This window comes from Egretta garzetta, unplaced genomic scaffold (genome assembly GCF_000687185.1).
Source record: "Egretta garzetta isolate BGI_Z169 unplaced genomic scaffold, ASM68718v1 scaffold38, whole genome shotgun sequence".
Taxonomy (NCBI): Eukaryota; Metazoa; Chordata; class Aves; order Pelecaniformes; family Ardeidae; genus Egretta; species Egretta garzetta.
In genome coordinates, this window is record NW_009260667.1 from 883,159 (window position 1) to 898,828 (window position 15,670).

General features: G+C 41.0%; 1 protein-coding gene across 1 annotated transcript in view; it reads right to left on the reverse strand.

Moving 5' to 3' along the window:
- Nucleotides 1-4,033: 4,033 nt before the first annotated feature.
- SLC17A8 (solute carrier family 17 member 8) overlaps nucleotides 4,034-15,670 on the reverse strand; it is a 29,825-nt gene continuing 18,188 nt past the window's right edge. The window contains exons 6-12 of the mRNA XM_009645589.1: nucleotides 13,148-13,234; nucleotides 12,012-12,151; nucleotides 10,292-10,441; nucleotides 7,846-7,978; nucleotides 6,459-6,569; nucleotides 4,946-5,073; nucleotides 4,034-4,327 (exon numbers count right to left, since the gene is read on the reverse strand). Coding sequence (XP_009643884.1) covers nucleotides 4,034-4,327; nucleotides 4,946-5,073; nucleotides 6,459-6,569; nucleotides 7,846-7,978; nucleotides 10,292-10,441; nucleotides 12,012-12,151; nucleotides 13,148-13,234 — 1,043 coding nt within the window. The remainder of the gene's footprint in view (nucleotides 4,328-4,945; nucleotides 5,074-6,458; nucleotides 6,570-7,845; nucleotides 7,979-10,291; nucleotides 10,442-12,011; nucleotides 12,152-13,147; nucleotides 13,235-15,670) is intronic.

Sequence of the window (15,670 nt, forward strand, 5' to 3'; positions counted from 1 at the left end):
TTAAATAGCACTCTCAAATTAAGATCTTTAAAAGAAAATGGGAAGAAAAATAAGATAAGAAATCTAGTTTTTGCAAAATTTTCCTCAAAAAAATTCCTTAAAATAATGACTAAACTTAAAGATCTCTGTTGCTATCTGAAAACAGGAGTTAATTAGAAATATTCATGTGAAGTCATGAGACATTTTGCATTACCTTGAATTAATTTTTGCCTTGCTATTTTCAAATTAATTATGTTACACACATGAGACTCCTCCTGGCACTTTCTTAACATCTGGATGCCCTTGTTATATTTTTTACCCAGGAGTCTGTAGATTCTTTTGGACCAAGTGATTATTTCCCTGGATAAGTTTCTGGTCAGGTGAATTTTCATTGTTTCTGTCATTAATTTTTCCTTTCTCACTACAAGGAACATTTTGTTTAACTCTTACATAAATATAAGAAAGGGGAGTATTAATTACCAGTCAACTTCCGCTAGTAGTGCCTGGAAAACATCAGGTGTCAAGGAAATAAAAGCTGCAGCTTGCTTTGTTAAGAAAGATCAGTGGATAACAACAATGAACCACACTGGACAACATATACCTAGGACTTACCGTCCTGCTTTTTTTCTTCTCAGACTTAAATTAATATTCCATGGCCTATCCTACCATTTCACATTATGGAGAGCTGACTCTTCCTCTAGCTTCCTTAAGATCTCTTTTCTGATATGAACTAAATTTTGCTTCCTTCTGCCATCAGAAAGCCAGTTTCAAATCAGACTCTGAGAGTATGAGCTCAGCTTTCTTATATTTGAAAACATGCAAAAGTATTTTGGACATGGGGACAGAAAAATATGCAAATAATGCAATAAATGAAGTTTAATCAAGCCAATATTTCTCCTTAGAAAATATCATTTGAGTTATTCGCATCCACTAGCATTAAAGCTGTGGCTTTTGGAGGCAGGTTGGGATATGCCAGCTGTTTAAATGTTCCAAATTCTAACATATTTTAAGAAGACAGTTTTAACAGAAACACCCTCAGTGATTGTGCTCCCTCAGATCCCACAAGAAAAGGCTGTTGGAGCAGGTTGCAGATAAAGATATCCAGCAAAACTGGAGTTACAAAGCCTCTTTGATCCCAGTAAGTTGGATTTATTCTTGTTCATATAGTGTAGTGGAAGCCACGGTGCAGATGAAAGAGTTGGTTAAGTAACAAAGATTTCCAGGAAAGAAAACTAACTTCCAACCAGCGCTGATGTTTACACTTCATGCAATGTACCTGAACAATTTTAAACAGACGGAAAGGAGAGGGAGAAAGACAGCCCAAACATCCGAATGTGATTGCCTGGAAAAGCATTGTGGTCTGTGCATAACTTCATCTTGTCAGAGATGATGTCCTGCCTCTGGAAGCAGTTAAATTTAGAAAAGAAAGAAAGTGCTTACTTAAATACAAAAGCTGGTTCAGATGTTTTTTAACCATTTCTTTCAGGGCTTTAAATAATGCTCGAATATTGAAGTCAAACTTCCACTGAACTAAGTCAGCGCAGTCAGCAGATATGAAATGAACCTGCAGATACAAAATGAACCTGCTTAAACTGAGCTCCTCACTCCATCGCGTGTGACTTGCGATAGCCGTGGCGCGTGTCTGTAACAGTAAGAAATAGCAGCTCCACTCACCACAGAGGCAGCCAAGCTCTCATGTGCTGGCTGGCCATTTCCCAAACTTTTGGGATGTTTGTTATTCTTTGTCATAACAACAATGTTCATTCCCTTTGTGTTCCTCTTAGCGAGACAGGAAAGTTACCCTTTATCGTTAACTGGAAAAATTATGCTTCTCAGAAAACACTACTGTTTCTAGAATAGTCCCTCATCTGGTCTTCTCTTTACTAAAGCCAGCTGATTCTCTTACTCTTTCCTTCTGCCAGATGATACGTACACAGATTCTTACATTAAATCCTTTCATAATACTGTTTTCCTACTAAGAGTTCCTGCAGTAACTATATGAATGTTAATTGCTCGGAGAGGGAGAAAGGAGCCATTTGGTTTGTGCATATGCAAAGAAGTGGCCCTCTTTCTGTCATAAGATGTGGTGAATGTTGCAAATTAGTTTGATAGCAGCTGATCCATCTTTTCTGATAGGCTGGTGAGAACATTTGACTCAAGCTCCTGCCACTTAAATTCCCAAATGTGGACTATAACCTGCAAGAAAGAAGATATTTTCTTATGCCTGTTCTAAACATCAGTAGTGAAATAATCAACTCCCGTCTAAACTGAATTTTAGATTTTTGAAAAAATATTCTTTTTTGTCCTAACAGAATAAAGCTTTTTTTTTTTTTTTTGAGTGGCTTATTAATAAACTGCATTGTCAAGGTAAGATTGAGCTGTACCATAACAAAAACCGTATCATTAAATTATTCTGCTGATACCAGTTATGAAATCCTCACTGGAGTCAAATTAGGCATGCATCCATTCACCTTACTTTACTTCTCATATGTACACAGTTGTAGATTGGATTTTGCTGGGTAGAAAAGGAACCAGAGACAGGAAAAGAGAATCAGCTAGCTTCCCGGTCTCCCTGTTTAATTACATTTGTAGGGAAGCCAAATCATCCATGGATTCAAATGAATGTACAAGTCTAATTCCACTCATGGTATTCAAGTGCACTTCAACAAAATAGCAAAATACATATTAAAAATGTTCCAATCTCGTGTGCATCACGGTGGCTATATGTGGTACATGAGAACAATAGTGAAACATCACAAAGCACATCGCAGCGTAGACAGGATAGCTTTCACTTGAATTTAATGAGGCAGTAATCATAATGAAAGACAAATTAAATCACAGCTTACTGAAATTCTCCATTCTGAAAAGAGTATTAATGCCACAGTGAGTCTCTGAGCTGCAGCTAACTGCTTGAGATGATGCAGCATGCTCCACTGGTTGATTCTAAAAGTGGTAGAAAAAGGCTAAAGCCACTCTATACTGTCAAACATACACCAATGGCAAAAGAAAATTACTTTCAGACATAGATACTCTGTTAACTCTCAAATGGTACAGTACTTCATTTGTAGCAACAGCAAGACTGAGGCATTGAAAAATTACAGATCCAGAACTAAAGACTTTACTCATGTAAGTAAGCTCATCATTCACCTAAATGAGGACTGCTGGGGTTGAGGCCAGAACTCTATCAGTATAATACTAGAAAAATATATTTAAATTACTTCACAATAATGAATTGAGTGAGAAACCTAATCTCAACAGGACTAAGATTTCCTTTTATAAGGATTAATAATATTGCATCACTAACGATGATTCTGTATTCAAAATTATTTCATGCCAGCACAAAATCTTTGGAGGGGGAGAAATCTCACAAGTATCCATTTTATTGCCTTATCCAGACTCTGTGGGCTATGCATATAAAGCAGATGGTCAATCAATTTGAAGGAACTGTTGAAGCAATACTATGCCATCTCTGCTACATGTTCCTCTTCCTGTTGTTGAGTGACAGCTAGTCATGAATTACAGCCTACAGCCATTAAACTGCTTTTCTTTCAGTATGAGCTTGCAGTTTGACATGGGTTAAGCAGCTCAAATGCCAACCTACAGGAATCCTAAAAAGGCGAAGCAGGGCCTCTCAGGGCAGACTTTCATGCCACTGGAGCCCCAGCAATTACATCTATCACTGTGAATCCACCATCTGATACGACCTTGCCCTTTCTCTGTTCAGGGGAGAAGAAGAGGGCACTCCTTGCTCCTACAGTCATAGGCTTGCACCAGGCAGGAGCCCTGCCAGGGCTGGTCACCTCCTAGCGGGTGCAGGAGCTCCTCCCAAGGGGATAAGATGGCTGAGCAAGTATTTAGTATCACTTCTCCCAGTGCCATTGCTGTTAGCCCTCTTCTATACTATTACAAGGGAACTACCACCCCTTGTTTCTAGCCACGTGGCCAGATATACGTGACTGAATAAGAAAATAAATATGGATACCTGATGATTTGGGGCAGCTAGGCAGAAAGGGGGATGGGAATAGCTGCTATACAAACCTTACAGTTTCAAGTATTATGACAAATCTTGAAAATTTCCATTTTCATAATGGTAAGAAGTCTGTTCTTCCATGTCTTGAGTTACTTGCTTTTGCTTTCTCCATTCCCTTCTCTGTACTTCACTGTTTTGACTGGTAGCACCGTACATTTTCTTTGGACTTACAAAAGTTTCATTGTTCATCTCTGTTTCTTCAGCTAGTTCATCCTGATCAATTATGCCACACTTCTCTTCATTGAGGCTTTCAGGGTTGACTCCACTGTAATGCACCAGGGCTGCGATCAGAAAGACGTTTTGCCATTCTTCCCTGGTCTGAAAGAATGGTGCAGGTCTCATTAAGTTTTTAGTAAGAATAAATATTACCTTTGAATTAGACCATGAATTAGCACATATTGACCCATGGCCATGATCACTGTTTGATTCCTGATGTTACAGATAAAACAATTTCTGAGAGTCATTGTGAATATTTTTTTTATAACAATGGTTAATAAAATAAAACATGGGATTTTCTTTTTCTCTCACAGTGAAGTTTCTCTCTTGCATGTGAAATATTCATGGAGTTGGAAATGCAGGGATTTCTCTAACACCTAAGTTAATCTTACTGTAGATCAGTGATTGCTTAGGAACACTACAGGGGATGCATTGTAGAGGAGTCTCCCAAGTCCTATAAGCATTACCTAGTAGTATGGAGGTATTGCAGAGACCCAGCCCCATGTGCTATAAAACAATGTCTCCCTACACAGATAATTAATTTATAATAGCCGAAAATTTGGCCCCTGTGATATTCTAAAAGTGAATGTTTAAAACAAACAACAACAGAAAACAGCTGCAGAGATCGATGATGAAATGGAGTTCCCATGAAGCTTCAAAATGTCTTAACTTTTGTTGCATTACCTAATCCTTTTCCTAGAAAACATGGAGAAATGTTACCTTATGTTTCGTCATTGCACCAACGATGAGCGGGCACACCATGCCCGACAGCGTTCCGACGCCATTGGAGATTCCCATCAGAATGCTGGCGTAACGTGGGGCTATGTCCAAGTGATTCACATTGAATCCTACAACAAGTGAGAGACAACGGTCAACTATACAGCTCTGTGCTACCGGGCCAATGGGGCTTTATACAACTGTTCTGGCTGAAGAAGGCTGAAAAAGATAGGAAGCCCCCTTACCATACATATGAGAAAGAAGGGTAGTAGTTTCTTGGTGACAAAGATGGAAGATATGTTACAACTCCCTATTCTTTTTCAAAACCTCATTTTTTTTCCCCACCTATGGGGATCATGTCATATGGAAAGTACAGTTTGTTTTGGCTTCGTTTGAAGTGTCTGTGCTTCCCATCTTCTCATACTGAAACAATGCACTCAACAAACATTTTTAATTAAGGAAAGAATGCCTCACGTTTGTCAAATGTCTGAAATCTTTTTATTTAGGTGGTGTTTTTTAATATATATTTCTGGTACTTTAAGTAACGTTTTAACAACATGATAAATAACCAGAATATAAACCAGTAGAAAAAATAATTACCCTTACTGCAGCGTATCTCCTGGATACATATTTTATTAAGAAATAAAAACAAATAGATAATTATCTTCCTTTAGATAAGGAAAATTAGTCATATGAGCGATGGATGATCACAAGAAAACATGACGAATTCCAAGTCCATGGGTTTAAATACAGTAAAAAGTTGAGTACTGGGAAAATCCTGCAGTAAAAAATCATTGACAGAAATGGTGTCCTATGCAAGCACCTCATAACTGAGTAGCAAAACTACTTCCCATCTGCACAACCCTGAAACAACTGAACACCAGCAGTTACTTTGCTGGTCAGTTTTGCTCAATAGGTCCATCTTCTTGGCAGTCTGCTTAGCTGAGTTGATGGCCTTCCATCCTCGTAGTAAAAGGGGTTTTTTTTAATAACAGTGGTACTGGTGGAGCTACAGAAGTCAGTCTATGACTGGTGAGACCCATGGAAGTGTTCTAAACAGCTGTTCTGGAGAAGGACTGATTATAGGACACAAGAAAGAGAGGACTGACCTAGAAAGCAGAAACTGGCAGCTAGGGCTGGGAGCGGGGTTGCAACTGATAGCCTTTGAGCAACTATTCATCCCAGAGTAATTCTTTTTCTCTCCTTTTAGGGATACTGTTTATGCAAGAAGAAAAGGTGGCTGACACTGCAAAAGTATATTAGAAAATAACAGCACAAAGCTGATGTGAACCGGAATCAATAAAGGGCAGGTTCTTTCAAAACTTCATGTCCTATGTGCAACATGCTTCATAGATTCTGAAGTAAATCATTTCTGATATGGGAAGAAATAGGGAAAGCCCCATAAGCAGCCACATTAAGAGCAGACAGAATAATAGAAATTGTGACAGTAACAACAGTGAAGGAGAATAGCATCACTTTTATCGCTAATAGTAAAACCAGTAAGATTAATTCTTACCTGAAATTGCAAAGCCACTGAAGCCTACTGCTAACACCAGAAAGGAAATAGCCACACCTTTTGTGTGAGAATAACCAACCACCAAAAGCAAGGTTGCTTCCATCCCAAAACCTTCAAATGAAACACAGGGGAATAAATTGCATTCAAATTATTATTGGTCACCGAGATACCAATAAGGTCTAGCCAGAACTGCAGCTTAAAATGAGACAAAATTCTTTTGTATCTTACAGCTATTCTTGAATATACTTGGCAGCTTTGTGGATTCACAGAAATATTTGAATATTTATTGTTTGAGAATATACTTTTCTCTCCTCATTGCTTTGTAAATGACCCAAGCAATTGGTGACATTAACTCACTGAGCAGTACAGAGAAACAATGAGAAAATGACTCCGTGCAAAGCACTGAAAAATTCACAAACACACAAGCATGGTAGGGGAAGGAGAAGAATACTTCTTGCCTTCAATTTCTTATGGTTGTAGTGATTTGAGATGTTCTTGGCAAATGAAGCAAAGGAGTGTTTTTCAGACAAGTGTGCCACCAACACAACAGGACATCCCTGAGTATCGTACACATTTCCAGCCTCTACCATTACTGCAAATTAACATTTTCTAGTATGTAACATTACAATCCTCCTGTTTTGTTGTGTTTTTTTTTTAAGGACACTGAAAACACTCCCTGAAAACACAATGACTCTGGGAATCCTTTGTAAAGATGCATAGCCAAGCTGCATAGCATCTCTGACTGCAGGCATCTCTATTTCAGGCAGCCTGTGCTGTCCATAAATAATGTAAGCCAGGAACTGGCAGAGGAGAGCGACTCCACAGGCTATCTGCCTTGAAATTTTTGCTCTAATTTAATATCTTCCTTACATGTAAATGTCATTGATTTTTCAGTTCAGTGACTGAACTGGAAACAATTATTTTGTGCTGAGTAAAAATGAGTCTATCTGTCCCCAGTCTTTTTTTTTACCCAACCTTTCCAGCCTAAATTTGCCAGTGTGTGTTGCTGGAAGTAGCACATGGGATCATGGGCAGTTATTGCAAGGCTGTATCCACTGGTAAAGGGTCTCTCCAGCACCACAGTACATGGTTACCTTTGTCTGTACAAGTTTGAAGGAGGAAGCCTATCTAATCACATTAATCAGCTTCTGGGCCAGTCCCTATTGCCCTTTTAATTATTAACCAGGCCTCCTCCCTTTTTGAAAACATGCTCATATGAGTAAGGATCTATACCTTGAGGACACCTAACATCAGCTCTCTATTAAATGCTTCAGATTAACCAGCTGCAAATGCAATCTAGAAGAATTTGTCTCTTGTTACAATATTTGATATTTGCATCAACTGCAGCACACAACTGAAATATCGTATTTTCAGAATCTGGTAGTACCTCCACAATTCATGACCTTCCTTACAGTGGTGGTGGTTAAAATCTTCCTGCTCCGCAAGAAGTCAGCTAGCTGCCCTCCGATGGGTACGATGATTGTCATGACCATGTGAGGAACTGCTGACAAAAGGCCAACCTGCAATTAGACAAATGACTACTTACTGCTCATGTCCTCCCTCAGGATTTAGGGAGAAGAGAATAGTAACCATGCCTTTTCTTCACCTCTTTTTCCTCACCTCCCCCCCCCCCCCCCCACCTTATTGGACACATTTTTATCCTTGATCCTTGTGTAGGAGGATTGCAGACCTTTCCTCTGACAGAACCTGTCAGCAAGACCTGGGTGACCTTAGGATGGGGTGACCTTAGGATGGGGTGACCTTAGGATGGAGTGGCCTTAGGATGAAGTGACCTTAGGATGGAGTGGCCTTAGGATGGAGACTCCACAACCTCTTTAGGCAACCTGTGCAAGTGCTCTGCCACCCTCAGAGTAAAAAAGTGTTTCATGATGTTCAGATAGGACCTCCTGTGTTTTAGAATGTGCCCATTGCCTCTGGTCCTGTCACTGGGCAGAGGAGCCTGGCTCTGTCTTCTTTGCACCTTCCTGTCAGGTATTCCTATAGATTTATGAGATCCCCCTGAGCCTTCTCTTCTCCAGGCTAAACAGTCCCAGCTCTCTCAGCCTTTCCTCATAGGAACTGGAGAGGCTCCAGTTCCTTAATCATCTTTGAGGATATTCATTGGACTCTCTCCAATATGTCCACATCTCTCTCGTACTAGGGAGCCCAGAACTGGACACTACTACAGGTATGGCCTCATCAGTGCTGTGTAGAGGAGAAAGATCACCTTCCTCTACCTGCTAGCAATACTTTGCCTAATGCAGCGCAGGATACCATTCACCTTCTTTACCACAAGGGCACACTGCTGGCTCACATTCAACCTGGTGTTCACCAGGGCCCCCAGGTCCTTTTCTGCAAAGCTGCTGGGTGGCCCTCCAGCATTTACTGGTGCCTGGGCTTGTTACTCCCCAGGCGCAGGACTTTGCACTTTCTCTTGCTGAACTTTGTGAGGTTTCTGTCAGCACATTTCTCCAGCCTGTCAAGGTCCCTCTGGATGGCAGCACAACCCTCTGGCATATTAGCCTCTCTTCCCAGTTTTGTGTCATCTGCAGTCTTGCTGAGGGTGCACTCTGCTCCATCACCCCCCCCATCATTAATGAAGATGTCAAACAGGATCAGACCCAGTATTGACCCGTGGGGTACATGGCTAGTTACTGGCCTCCAACTAGACTTCATGGTACTGATCACCACCCTCTGGACTCAGCCAGTCAGCCAGTTGTCAATCCACCTCACTGTCTGCTCAACCAATCCATACATCAACAGCTTGTCTATGAGGATCTTACTGGAAATGGTGTCAAAGGCCTTACTGAAGTCTAGGTCAACAATATCCACTGTTCTCCCCTTGTCTGCCAGGCCAGTCATTTCATCATAGAAATTTATCAAGTTGGTCAAATGTGACTTCCCCTTGGTGAATTTTCTGCCAAAAGGTTATTACTGTTTCTATTAGCTCTGGTACGTATCCCAGATATGTGAAAAGACTATTTTGTGGAGTTTCAGTGATCATCATGTCACGTTCTAGAAGCTTTTCTTTGAAGAAGTAATTTAGTGAGAAGTTTGCGTTCGTTTCTTAGGATGTGCAACCTCCTTACATTGATACTGAGTCAGTTTTACATTAGTTTTTAACTAGTGAGATACACAGAGGTGCAACTCTAGCATTTTTGAAAGACAATTCAGAATAAACAAAACTATTTTGTCTTAATACCCCTGTTCTTCATCTCCATGCTGCACATGGCCACTCAGGGTATCATTGCTACCACAACAGCATTGCAGAACCTGGACACACTGGTGCTCCCAGACCACACAGATAATGATGATGTTTGTTATCAGTTTGCAGGGTTACACTTGCTTGAAAATAATTTACAATACAGCAAGTAGGTTTCTTTAAGGAATGTTGGGAAAACTTTTCTGGAACAAATATTCTGAAATCCTCATTCATGCTCTGAAGAGGGAGTGTAACAATACTAGCTTTAATGAAGTGGCAGCGGCAGGTAATATCAACCCCTACAGAATTTGAACCCTCATTGGAAATGAAAAGTAATGAAATAAAAAAAGAGAAGAGGATAAAAATTATCTGGCGAGTAATGCTAAACTGCCAACACTAAACAAAATGTGCATTTCTATTTACTTGCATTGTGGTTTTCATGATATATGTTTTTTTTTGTTAATAATTTGATACTAGCAAGCTTTTATTCCTATCAGATCACCAGAAGTATGTCATCCCAACCGCTGTGAATAATCTACTGTAACGACTCCAGAGAGATTTGGGGATCTTCAAGCACTCTGCATCTCCTAGGGTGGGGTCTGAAGGTCACTGCTTCATCTCAGACATTTACCTTGCTTATCGCAAACCCAAAGACTTCTTCAAAGTAAGCAGGCTGACTTATAAGGAGCAAATAGAAGGTCCAGCTTCTGCAAAAGTTTGCCACAATGATTGCATAAACCGGCATTGAAGTGAAAAATCTCTTCCAGGGAGTACTAAATTTCTAGGGGAAAAAAAAAAAAAAGGCAGCATTTTTGAGTAGGCAGAAGGCAGAATAAAGAGCCCAGTATCTTTTAGTATCAGGCCTATCCAATACGTTGCATCCAATTTACACTGCAAATCACTTACAGTGCAAGTGAAAGGTGTCTCCTGGATTAGTGGCAAAAGACAAGTAGAGAAACTTTCTTAGAATAGTTAGGGGGTTTAAGATTACTACTGTACTATTATTGCTCTACTTACTGAAATTACACAAGGTCATCTGGAATCCTGCTATTGGGATAACAGGATCAATACCAGAGTCAAAAAAACCCTAGAGAAAACCTTGTGCCATTCCCCACTTTTTGATATGATGCAGTTTGAGACACTCCATGGAAACGATTGTGAAAAAAGATTATCCAAGCTAAGAAATATGTGGTAGTGCAGCAATGGGCAGGTACCTGCTTCATTCCAATTAATTTCATTCACCAAAAAAAGTCTATGGTAGAGGATTTAATTTCTATAACTTGCTTTTGGCATTTTCAGTTTCTATTTATGCTCAATACTCCATACAGCAGGAACAAAATACACTTCAGAGCCCTATTCACTTATAATAGAATTCAAATCAGAAGCTGAAATATGTAACTATGGCAATGTACATTGACATTCTCCTTTTTTACAAAAAAATTTTAGTTTTGTTCTACAGGCAACCGTATGCCTGTGGTTGTGTGTGAACACATGGTGGTGGTACTAGCGTCCTCTGCAGTAAAACCACTGTACTGCAAGGGGAAAACCATGACCTGGAGCGAGTGTGTGTGTCTCCAGCCAAGAACTGAGTGACTTCAGCCAAACTTCAGGAGCATGTCCAAAAGAGAGTCTGGTACCTTATACTCTCAGCAAGGCTATTACACAAAACATGTAGAAAAAAAGAGTTTGGAGTTATTTTGCTCCAGAATGTTCTAAAGTAAAAGCCAAGAAGGAGCAGTTTATCAAGGAACAGCTTTGTTTTTCACCACTAGCAAAAATGAGTTATCTAAGGAAATCAAGAGAAGTTTGATGGGAAAATCAGTTTTAGAGTTAAGTTTCCAGGATCTCCCAGGATCCTCTGAGAGAGAGGAGCGCAGCCTTAGAGCAGTGAGCTGAGCTGCTGTGAGAGTGAGCAGGGCAGAAACCCTTTCCTTAAGCTTTCAGAATGTCAATCATCCTTAATAAGAGCTCAGAAGGCAGGTGGATAATTTAACATCTGAAGCCTGTTTCTTATTTAGCGATTTCCATTAATATGTTTCAGAACAAACATGATAGTTGCTCAAGAGCAGGAGATCAGAGTGTGTGGCTCTCCCCAATCCTTTCCCCTCCCTAGGTTGGGGAGGCCCTATAAACTGAGGGCTGAAACTGCAGTATGTGTTTTGCCTGTGGCTGAACTCATCCTGTCCAGCTGCACAAGCCTGATCCTGGAATTTTCGTAAAAGGAAAAGCCCCTAAACATCAACAGCAAATAGTTTTGCTGCTCTTACGCAGCTAATAGTATCCAACCAGCCACAGGCTGATCTTGTGTAAAGTACTCGCAAATTACAATGAGAAAAGCCTTTTTTACTTACGCTTGCACTAGCTAGGCTGGCTCCTTCTCCGATACTTGTTTCTATATATATTCTTTCTTCATTGGTTATTGTTGGATGTGCAGCAGGGCTCTCATAGGCATGAAGCAGCCAGAACATGTACCAAACTATCCCAAACATTCCTGGAGAGGCAGGAAAAGCAAAGCTCAGTATCAAAAACCAATAAAGCCACACTTTAGTATCTGCAGGCCTTGACGTTTATTTCAAGAGCCAATTAAACAAAATCCATGTAGAAAATATGCCCAGGGAAGTAAGAAAATATGATAACTAGCTCTGCGTATATTGTATGCCTGCTTGCAAAGCGTTTGAGCATTTTGTCACTTGTATTATGTGATACATATAAGGCAGAGAAAAGGTAAAGCTTTATGTAGAACCTGGGGAAGGAAAAAAGCAGACCAGACATAACATGGTCACAATCTGCGTAAAAGAATGTCTCATAGAATCATAGAATCATAGAATGCTTTGGGTTGGAAGGGACCCCTAGAGGTCATCTTGTCCAACCCCCCTCAAGTGAGCAGGGACACCACTAACTAGATCAGGTTGCTCAGAGCCCCATCCAACCCCGTACAACTCTGGTCTCCAGAGAAAACCCATCTTAACTGGGTTGCTGATGTGCAAGGCCAGGTTTGAGCCAGCTCTGCCATGTACCATGGAGGGAAGCACCACAGATCAGCCAAGTGGCTGAACCTGTGTGATGGGACCACTTTGTAAAGGTGGCTCTGCTTTTAGCAAGGGTGGGGAGCATGGAGCATAAGGTTTCAGAGGCATTTGGCTCCCCATCAGAAGCATACTCTGTAGCATTTGCTGCCAGCGTGCTCTCCGGAACACCTATCACCTGAGTGTTTGTGCCACAGAGCAAGCTTTGCAACTGCATCCAACCCTGTCACTGGGTGACCATGGGCTGTAGCCTGGTCATTACAGTTTTAAAACATTTTAAAACAGATGGTTACAAAATAAAATCTTTCAGAAGCTGCAATAAGTAGGGAATAAGTTGGAATACCCATTTGAAACCTCTTAATTCACCAAACCAACTTTGGTCCGTACTTGTTATACAGGTTTAACAAAAATGCTGACAGTACCAGTCTAGTTGCAGAGATCCTTTACATTAAGCAACTCACCATAAATATAAAAGACTGATGACCATCCTATATACTGTACCAGCACACCTGCCAGTGGCATGGCGACCACCGCACCTGCGTAAGACCCTGCGAAGAAAAAGGATTAAGAGAACATGTCAGCTATGATAGGGGAGCCCAGCCTCCAGTGCAGGTGCTCATGGGGGCAGAACTGGAGGGGCGCCTCCACCTGATTGGCACCATGATTTCTTGTGAACATAGGGAATGGGATGGCTACTGAAAAATTTAGCATGGGGTGGTGGGAAGGATTAGCCCTCACGGGTGTGGGATCACGAGTCTCATTTTGCAGCCATAAGGGCTGTGCCCCGTAGATAAATGGGATTCACAAAGCTGAAACTGATGGTAAACCACCACACAGGTATAAGCTGTATGCACTGAAGTGGGGAATCCCACCTAACCCTGTGGCACACAAGTTGAGCTCTGGAGAAGGTAATGACCCAATTTTCTGAAGCCTTCTTGGTGTCCAGATATCCTGATTGTTGCAGATATGCTGGGAGGCTCTTGTCATGGCTCCAGCCACATGACCCTATGAGTGCTGCTAGCAGAGGGCTTGTTCAGACAACCCCAAGTCTGTTTAACCATGTTTAGTTCATAGCGGCGGCATGAACAAGCAGCTGGAATAAATAGTCAGAAGTTGACAGGGGAAAAAAGGTTTAAAAAAAGTGCTCTATGCCAAGGTTTCTGATTGGGAAATTTATAATACTGGTGAAATGTATTTCTGAGTGACTTGTAGAAAGACATGAGTATTTAAGTGCTTGGAAAGGAATTTCCATGAAGACCCTAGGGAGAATTTGTGCAATCTGGACACTTGGTTTCGGTGCAAGACGGTGCCAGTGGCTTCACATGCAAGAAGTGTTGCTTTGAATTATTCTAGGAAATGAGATACTTGTGGTTTTGAGAGTATTACATACTTTGTTAATGAATATTTTTTAATGCTCTACTCATTAGCAAATACTTCTCTGCCGTGGTTCACAGTGACCCTTCTCCCTTGCCTCTGTGTAATTCATTTTTCCAACAGCAATAGCAAAGCCCTAGGCAAGAATACAGTCAGAGGAACTGGGAACCTAGTTAACATGGAGTTTCCTTATTTTTTCCACCATTCCTGTGCACCTTTCAAGTGCAAGAATTGGTGATCTGTAGCAACTAAAATGGGTGCTGAGCTGCAGGATGGATCTTTCTCTACCCGGTGCTAAGATTTCAAGGAGAGAGCATTGAGGGTGGAGAGGTTCCTTTTTTGGTATGTTCTTCTACAGAAAATGGAAGTGCCTAAATAATCACTAAATCCTGGAGTCATCTGTAGTCAAAATAAAACTTCCATAATATGAAAAGCTGCTTTTTTTCTCATTTCCCTCCTCCTTTTATCCTTTCTCCTGTATGTTAGTGGTGTATTTTCCTTAGCCTTTCAGTTCCACTGCTGATGGACAGACTGGTTTTTTTCCTGACTTTTACATTTTCTATTGAATATTCTCTTTCAGACATTCATATTCAGCTGGCTTTACCCCACCACCTCCATTTATTTTTCCTGTTTTCTCTTCCACCTTTCCCAGCTGCTTACTCTTCAAAGTCCTACTATTCCCAATTTTTCTTCAGCATTTTTAGACATCCACTCGCCATTCCAATTACCCTGTTACAAATGGGAAGGGACACACCAAATACAGATGATGAGGGTGTCTTAGAGGATGAGAAATGACAGAGTGAATTAACAAGCAGGACCTTTTCCCTCAATGCCAACACAGCACATTTGAAATTACAGTACATCTGGATTATGCCTTCTCTTCCTTATATTTAGCCATCTACCCAAATCCAACCTGGAGCTGGTAAGGAGATACTAATATCCACCATTTTCTCTGGAATTAGCAGATAATTGAAGATGGCAGGGTTCCCAGAAGATGAAGGGTAGGAGAGTGCATGAGGAGGGGACAGCTCTAGACTAGACCTGGGAAAGGGCCAGACAGATGTGACACTCACAGAACTCTTTTCTGGAAAGAAACTGTGGTAGCACAGAGTGACCTGTGGCACTTCTTTTCAAAAACTCCTACCCGGAGGATGGGATTAAAAATAGAAGCCCGCTTTTTATTGTTGTTTCCTTTTCATTAGTGCAGCTGTAAGCGAAAAGAGGGTATCTTCCTTGAGGAACAAGGTGCAAAACCTTAGTATTTTTCCCGCTCCTTGCTTCACAACAAGGTTTAAGGCTCTTGCCAGAAGCTAGAGACATTCCAAAGGGAATAAGACACTTTGATTTCTCCCATATTCCCACTGTATTCCTCTCCTCAAGGGCTTCTGAAATTTCCTACGAGCCATCTTCCAGAAGGCCAGCTGTCAGCATTGGAAAGGGACCCAGAGAAGAGAGCAAAGTACAAGGCTGATCATAACTCAAAATGGAGTAAAGCAGGAGAGCCAGTGGCCACAAGTTACACCACCCCCATTGCAGGATACTGAGCAGCCAACCTAAAGTACTCAAGTCCTTTTAAAATAATTTTTTAAGTGCATGCTTGATTAGCAGGG